At 42.7% G+C, this 8,810-nt stretch overlaps 1 protein-coding gene across 1 annotated transcript; it reads left to right on the forward strand.

Annotated features, from left to right (window-relative positions):
- Positions 1-7,809: 7,809 nt before the first annotated feature.
- On the forward strand, positions 7,810-8,561 carry LOC127103145 (uncharacterized). Its single transcript, XM_051040425.1, has 2 exons — positions 7,810-8,141; positions 8,240-8,561. Exons 1-2 carry the CDS (start codon positions 7,810-7,812, stop codon positions 8,559-8,561), a joined length of 654 nt encoding a protein of 217 aa, XP_050896382.1.
- The last annotated feature ends 249 nt before the right edge of the window (positions 8,562-8,810 follow it).

The following is an 8,810-nucleotide window of genomic DNA, read 5'->3' on the forward strand; positions in this document are numbered from 1 at the left end:
TCCTAAGCAAAAACTTACAAGTTAAGAGTTGAAAAGATCTGACCAATGGAACGCAATCCAATAGACAAGAATGCCATATAGAAACCCACTTTTCCCTTGGATTTTAGAATCAATCAATATCAATACACAAATAGCAAGATGAGGAGCAAGACATTAAATAAAGATAGCCACATCCAAGCTTAGCAACTTCATGATCTTCTTCATAATTTTCTATGTATCAGATGACATAATCCTTGAATGGCTCAGAGATTGGCATTAGACACAAGTTCAAAGTAATAGCTTCATCAAGACCATGTAGCGGATGAACTCAAAAGGGATCTAATACTTGCATTAGATCAAAGTTCACTTCTCAAGCATTTGGTTTTAGAATAAGTTGGCATTGGCTAAGTCCTTTTGCATAGTAAGTGTTGCCTAATTCTAAGTCCAATGTCTCAGATTAAACCCAACAGTCCACACAAGTGTCTTTTAGAGTTTTTGTTATTATTATGTACATTAAGGTCAAAAGACCACAAAACCAAACAAGATACACAAACAAGTATATACAATCACAATATAATCACAAGATATGGCTCAAGTGAGCAAAGTGAAAATAACATTAAAATAAACAAGTTAAATGGTATGAATAATGGCAAAATGAATAAAGACTTGAATTTAAAATGCATAAAAGCAAATGGCTTGAAATTAAATGTTAGTTGAATGTTAGTTGATTAGAAGTTAGTATTGCTTTTGCTTTTGTTGTTTTAAGTCATTCTTTGGAGAACACTCAACCCACTATTCATAAGCATGGATCATTGAACCAAGATATCTTCCAAAGAAAGGAAAAAAGGTCAAGTTTCCATACAATACCATGAAAGAGGGGAGACTTACAATCTCAATTACTAGAATGCTATGCCTTTTGTGTCAAAATTTAGCGTATATATTAAGCAATTGTAATTGGACTTACGTAGAAGCCACAACTATTTGAAGTCGGGCAATCAAATTTTTGGTGTTAATGCATGTTAGAGACATGGTATAATGAACCATACTCCTAAAATCTACCACATACAAAAAGAAAATGGCAAAGGGGGGTGTTAATGCATGTTAGAGACATGGTATAATGAACCTTGCTCCTAAAATATACCACATACAAAAAGAAAATGGCAAAGGGGGGGGGGGGGGGGGGGGCTAATCTCATCCATACTTATGTTGATTTTGCAATCAACTAGCCTTAGGATATAGAGATATCATAGGTCAATAAAATGGATGGGGATAGAATGGGATTGAGATGAAGATGGAGGGGAAATGAAACAAACACAAATTGGTCAAAGGAGGACTTTTACCAAATTAAAATCATTCATTCATTTTGTGAGATGAAATGAATATTTCATCAATCCCCTAAATCCAATGATTTTAATCTAACAAAGTCAACTCAACCTTGACCAAGGCCCAACAACAATAGTCAAACTCAACAAGTCAACACAAATAGCTCAACACAATTTATTTGCAATTTAACAATTAAAAATCAATTAAAATTACATTAAATAAAATTATGGTTGGTCAAAATCCTAAAACCTTATCAAAACACCAAATAAATGGCCATGATATTTGTCATAGGTCAAACAAGGTCAAAGGACCTTGGAGAAAAAATTTCATTATTTTTGGAAACTTAAAACTATTTTTAAACCATTAACAATTGTTACCACGAAAAATCTCTAAGGCATGCTGAAAGCGTAGTTAGTGATAGAGTCCTGTGAATTTGGGGGTTATACCCCACCAAAGGATGAAGATGTGTTTGAGACAAGCAAGAGTGGAAAAAACACAAGTCAAGGGATGAAGCCGACAGGAGAAGCATGTTTGGTCAACAGGCCATTCTGTCGACTAAAATGAAGTAAGAAAGATAACATTAAATTGGCAAGAAGCCATTGTTTATATATTACACAAAAATAACACAAACAATATAAGCGGTCAAAGTTGGCCGAACTTGGATTGAAAAGATTTAAGCTCAAAATTATAATGTAAAGACGTAGGCTCCAAGGTGTCGGCATGGGCTTTAAGCTGCTCAAGCTTCCCCTCAACAGTCGAAAGCTCTTCAGTGACCGCTTAGGCATCACCGGTGGTTTGCTCCACAGTGGCCTGGGCATGTTTTAGAACTTCGTCGATAAAGCACGACTCCTCCTTGGTAATCGACTCCAACTCACTGTCCAGAGTGGCAATTTAACGTCGAAGGGCATCAATTTGTTGGCGCATCTCAGTGGCCCTTGTTTGTTTGGAGATCAACTCTTTCTTCTGCTCCTTCATAGCCCCCAACATTTTGGTGACCTCCGCGTCGGCGTGCATCACCAACTCCCACTTTTCCTTCACAGAGGTCTCAGTAGCAGCAATTTGGCGTTCAGTTTCCCTAACGCTATCGACATGGTGCAGCATGGGAACCAGAAGTTGTTCTAAAGCGGCCGTTGCACGCTTGGCATATTCTGAGAGCTGAAGATCCTTAAGTTGGGCAAGCATGCGCAGGATCTCTGGACCGACAGCGGGTTCATGCATGAGCATAAAAGGGAGGTTAGGATTCAAGGCGTGAAAGCGGACTTTATCCATTAAAGCTTTGGTCTTCGTTGCCTTAGAGCCCATCTTGCCAGAGTGAAGCTGCTCAGAGTCGGATGAGGAATCACGTGATCTCACCAGATTACGGAGCCTAGCAATTGATTCTAAAGCAGAAGGTTTTATCTCCAGCCTCGGGAAAGACAAAGGAGAAGCGGCCGACAGAGGAGTAGTCTGAGAAGAAGGAGAAACGATTGACAGAGGAGTAGCCTGAGAAGGTTGTTTCTTATTGCTATCGACACCCACTGGTCCCCTTGGATCCTGCAAAGGCAAGGAAGCTGAAGAAAGACTAGAGTCAGAACTAGTCGAACTGGAATCCGTGTACGTTGCAAGACTAGTGATTGAGTCAGAGTCACTATCACTAATCTAGATAGGGAAGTCAATGAACTCACCAGCGGTGTCGACAGACTATAGTGGGCGAGCTAGAGAAGAAACCGGCGACGAAGGAGTGTAGTCGGCGACGGGTTGAGTCGGCTCAGCAGAAGCATCATCCTGCTGTAAGGAAAAGATGTGTGTAAGAGAAGTACAATAATCCAAGGGAGTAGACAGGAAAATAAGTAATTACCTGTATCGACGCAGGGGAGACGACATCCTGATTTTCTTTCCCCAAGGCAACAGCAGGGGAGGTGCTAGTCGACTGTGAAACCCCTACAGCTGGATCAGGGACCTTGTCGAGAATGGAAGTGTCGACCACAATGGTGTCGACGTCTACTGCAGGAACCTCTGGAGCGGGCATTGTATGGTGTCTCTTCTTTTTGGTTTTGCCACTCCTGGAGGGAGAGTCATGCTTCTTCCTCTTGTGGCCATGGTGGCTTTTGGATTTATGCTGGGAAGTTGGCTGGAGACATGAAGAGAGGTTATAAGTAGATATTCTAGCTAGAAGATCAGACAAGCCGACAAGAAATACCTCAGATCTTGTGGCGGCAGAGCGTTTGTGTTTTTTGGATTTTTTGGAGTGAGAGGAGACAGTGGGGTATGTTGAACGTGGTTGACCCTACACATAAGTAAGAAATTAGAAGCCGCATAGTGTTTCCCTTAAAAAATCACAGGAGTAAATGAGAATGCTTCATATAGGTGCATACCGAAGAACTGGGGTTTTTCAAGACTTGAGCAATAGGGCGCTCATCATCATCAGAGGATTTCTCAGGAGAAGCCTGCAAAAAGGGAGATGACGGCTAAGAATAAAAAACAAAAAGCTAAAGGAAACGACAACTCAGCCAGAGTCGAACCTGAGCCTCTTGTGTCGAAGGGGTAGGTTCTTTAGCAAGAGCAGGATCCACAGGGTTTAGAGGAATCGCTACAAACAAACAGAAGAGATACAAATGAGCGACAAAATCCAGCTGAAAGGAGGTGTTAACGTTCCAGAAAAGTGTTACCAAGTTGTGTGGATTCGAACACGCTAACATATTGAGGATTAATATGAAGTGGCCCTGAGTAGTCAGGCAGATAATGCTTTGTCGGGACCACTCCGTCGGCCTTTTTCTTATAGGCATTTTGTACGTATGAAATGGGACAATAAAACCACACCGGAACCAAATGACCAAAGGCCAAAGCCAAAGGGCTAGATGGCAGAGGAGGGAACTTAAGGTTTCCAAAATGAAGGGTGTAAAGATACTTGTTTTTCGCATAACCGGGGATTTTAAGTTTTGGGAGCCTGTCGGTTACTTTCTCCTTTAGTTCGACCGCGGCCTCCCAGATGGTCCGACGAAGATTATCTGGTCGATACACAACTTGGAAATAATTCTGGAAAGCGCGAATTTGTTTGACATGAAGAGCCTTACACTTGGTTGACTTCGCCTGCAAGTAAACAAAAGCTTGAGTTAATTCAGATAGTTTGGCCTCAGGAGCGCCAACATGAATAGCAAAATACGATTTCCACCAATCATGGAATTTTTTGGTACAGAAGTATGTTGGTCGAAAAGGAATAGAGGGGAGCCGTGGTCAGTTTTCCCAGATGGTTTCAAGTTCCTCCTGGATCTCACTCCAAGGTTGACCACAGAGGATATTGGTGAGTAATTCTTGAGAAGAGAACAGGGACTTGGGAATGAATTGGCAAAGGCCAAATTGCCTGGCCACCAAGTTAGGCTGATAAGCCACTAAGCCACTCGAGGGAATAGAAGATGCCTCCAAATGAGGAAGGTTTCATCTCTATGCTCATCTAAAGTCGGAGGAAAAGGCCTGGTGAGCCATGAAGGACCCTCAGTTCGATGGCTGAAAGGGGCCATAGAAGGTAGAAAATTGGCACGGGTCAGCATGATGTCAAATAAAAGACGAAACACTTGGAGGTCCGGGAAGTTTTTGTCGATGGGCGTCAGAGGGATTAACCGTTTCCAAATAAGGTGCCGTTCCTCTGGGGGACACGCGACCCTCCTCATCCCGTAGGGGGCTATATCTTTAGAGAAAGTGGCATTGAGCCACAGTTGCAAGAACCAGAAAGGTCCATGGACCAATACATTTTTCTTTCTGGAAATCTCAGGGTCAAAGAGCCTAATTTGGCAGACAACCTCAGAAAGAGACTCATAGAGAGAAGCTAAAATCAGCTAGCCCAGGGCGATGTCACGCTCTTGGTGCAATTGAGTTTCCAGAAGAGCAAAGTGCTTGGCTATTTGCATAGATCTGGAGCAGAAAACAAAGCGAGATAGCCAGAGAGTCAGGAAAGCCACATGTTCCTCATCGGTCACAAGGCCTGAAGAGGTGGCATGGTGATCAATGAAATTGGTGTACGTTGGCTTGCGAAAATCACCAACGTCAAACCGCAGGGAGATTGGCGCTACAGCTTCACAGTCGAAGACTTTGCCAGTCGGTTTTAAGCCAGTGATGTCTAGGAGTGTCGGCGTGATCATGCCACACTTGGTATGGAAAGAGTTGGTTGAACTCTCCTAAAATTGGAGGGACGCTAATAAAATGCCACAAGACTGGGGAGGGCCACAACGGGAAATCTATAGAAGGGTGTCGATGTCTATCCTTTTCCAATGGTCGATTTTCTCTGATTCTAACCGATCCATCCAGGCACAAAACTTAGGAGAATTTTTAGGAGGAGCAGTCCTGAAGTTCCTGTTGACATAGCGAAGGGAAAAGGGTTTTTGAGCAGAAACCACGGGTTCAGAGATATGACTGGAGGGGAAAAGGGAAGAATCTGTTCTGGTAATCTCTGGGTGTCGGTTTTCTGGAAGAGGGCCTAAGAACGCTAAAGGTTCGTCAGCCAAAGAAAAAGGGATCAATACTTGAGAACGCCAGATTTTTGCCTTCTCTTCTACAAACGGAGGCTCAGGAATATATTCCCTACCATCAATGGTGAGAGGATGTGTGAGTTTAGCAGCGGAGGGTTTGTTGGAGCTAGCCATGGAGAAAATGGAAGTTTTTGTTTTGGAGAAGAAGAGTTTTCACAGAGTGCAGGAGATGAGTGTATGCTGAAGCAAAAGGGCGAAAAAAGGGAAGAAGAAGAAAGAATGAGGGTTTTATAGGGGTTAAACCCTGAGCAAAGAAGAGTGAGTGTTTGATCTTCCACCTTCGGCATGTATGCCCATGTTCCCACGTTTGCAGACACGTGGACGAGAGAAGGAAGGCATGATAGCAAACACGTTTCAGTCATAAAGACGTGAAGTGATGAGGACGTGATTTTGTGCGTCTCGAGAAAAAAAGGAAACGTTCGTCATGATTATATAACATCATCAGTGTGGGGTAAACAGAGGTCCCACTAAGTAGAAGTGGAAGCAGTAAGGGGTAAGTCGACATCTCAAAGATGCCATCATCTCACCAACTTCGACAGTCGAAAATGGCATCTCTGGGGGGAATTTTGTTACCATGAAAAATCTCTAAGGCATGCTGAAAGCGTAGTTACTGATAGAGTCCTGTGAATTTGGGGGTTATACCCCATCAAAGGATGAAGATGTGTTTGAGACAAGCAAGAGTGGAAAAAACACAAGTCAAGGGATGAAGTCGACAGGAGAAGCATGCTTGGTCAACAGGTCATTCCGTCGACTAAAATGAAGTTTGGGACTTAACGAAGTTTCTTTCATGCCAAATGCGTAAAAGACAGGGTCGCCCTAAACGTCTGGGCGGGAGAAATTTGAAATTGGAAAATGACCAACAGTTACAAGAGGAATAAGAGCGCTAGAATCTGGAGCGGTTTGCAAGACGTGGGTATAACGATTTGCAGATCGTATGACACGACATCTGCTAGTTTTTAGGAGTTTTTAGCCTGTGTTCAGTTTCTTTAGTATAGTTTAAATAGAGTATCCCACGAGGGGCTCGAGGTGTTCACCTTGTACAAAAAAATCACTTGTAAGAAACTTCCCATTCCCAACGCGAGGAAGCAAGAGTTTTTTAGAGTGCTATGTACGTGAATCACCACATTTAGTTCAATGCAACTTCCTTACTTTTCAATTGTTCCCGTTGAATATTTTATCTTAATTTCATTTACTTTTGAGTTATCACTTTACGTTGTCGTTTATGCTGTCGACACTGTTTCTATTACGATAATAGACTTCACCAAAAGCGTGTTCGCCGTGTACATCTTTTGAATGTTGTAGCGCTGTCGGTCACGAGTCACCTATAGGCTATAGCATCGTTTAAACCGTTCATGTGGAAAAACCTACGCTTGTTCAATACTTTGTTAGGAGCCGTTCCTCACAAAGTTATTCCATCGAATTGGATAAGCCTCACTTGCACTAGCACATGTCCTAGGATCAACTGGTCGATCCTACAAATAACCCTTAGTCTTAAGGCCTAGGGAGGACCAGCGGTTGTTTACCAATTTCCACAGTAAACAAAATGGCACGCATAGTGGGACGGTGCTAGCGCAGTTGCGAAATTGCATGAAACTTAGAAGTGGCAAACTGTATAGTAAGCCACGAGAAACTTTGAAAATGTCAGATTCTAATACAGATGAAGTGCCACGGGGAACTTTATCCACTACAGAAAAAGTAATCTCACAGGTTGCCACTTTGCCACCGATGACAAGTGCAGCCTCAACAATGTCGACCACGGGTGCGGTTGGAACATCAATTCCTCTACCTCCACCGGGGGGTTCAGATCAACGCTAATGACGTTTAGACCTTACGTGTCTCGCTTTGGCACCACAGATCCTCTTTATGGAATGGCGTATTCCTTAATGCCGGATACCAATCGACATCAAGTGCAGCACTGTTTTCAGACAACGCCCAAAACACAAATCCACCCTTGCAAGGATCAGCGCAAGGGGGCAACATTAGGAATAATACTCAGAACAGAACCATGTCGTTGTCGAACACTTCAATAGCAGTGTTGAGACAACAAATGGATGATAGTAACCATGAATTGGTTAACATGTTAACCAACCAAATGGGCACGGTTTTTAATCTAGTTATACAAGAATCTGTTGAAACAAATAGGCAAGTGGCGAATCAATTGACACGCTTGTGCAATTTTCTGGGGGCACCGGCTCGACAGATGGCACAAGTGGTTAGGAAAACTGTTCCTATTCAGATGGAGATAGGGGCAACAGAAGATGAGACAGTCCACGAAGGACAAATCCTTAGACCCCTTCAAAATCAAGGCGTTGAATTATCGCAGGACGTAACCAGATGGTACTGGTTAATCGACACCAGGATGTTGATCAAATTGTCGATCAACATCGACAAGAAGACTTAGCAGTGGAAAATAATTTGACAACTATTGTCGAAAGGATTATGGCTAGAAATGGTATGGGTGCCACATTGCAAAGGCCATTGTATGCCTCCCCGTTAGCTGAGTTTATTCTCCAAGCCGAGGCGCCCAGGGGAATGAAAGTGCCTAAGTACAATAAATTTGGGGGAGAATCTGGTGAATCGACAATAGAGCATGTTGCCAGATATCTAACAGAGTTAGGAGATCTAGCTCATAATGAATGTTTGAGAGTAAAAAACTTTCCCTCCTCTCTGACTAAGGCCGCCTTCACATGGTTTACTTCTTTGGCCCCAAGTTCAATCGATTCGTGGGCCAAATTAGAAAAGAAGTTTCATGAATAGTTTTACGAAGGACATTCCAAAATTAGTTTGGCAGAATTGTATAGTATCAAGAGAAGGTTTGCTGAGAGCATCGACGATTATCTGAATCGATTTAGATCATTAAAGGCTAGATGTTTTACGCAAGTGCCAGAACATGAACTTGCTCAGATGGCTGCAGGGGGTTTAGATTATTCCATTAGGAAGAAAATAGACCCAACCTTTGTGAAAAGTATGTCACAGTTGTCCGATAGAGTTCGATACCTCGAACGG

This window comes from Lathyrus oleraceus, chromosome 7, assembly GCF_024323335.1.
Source record: "Lathyrus oleraceus cultivar Zhongwan6 chromosome 7, CAAS_Psat_ZW6_1.0, whole genome shotgun sequence".
NCBI classification, from domain to species: domain Eukaryota; kingdom Viridiplantae; phylum Streptophyta; class Magnoliopsida; order Fabales; family Fabaceae; genus Lathyrus; species Lathyrus oleraceus.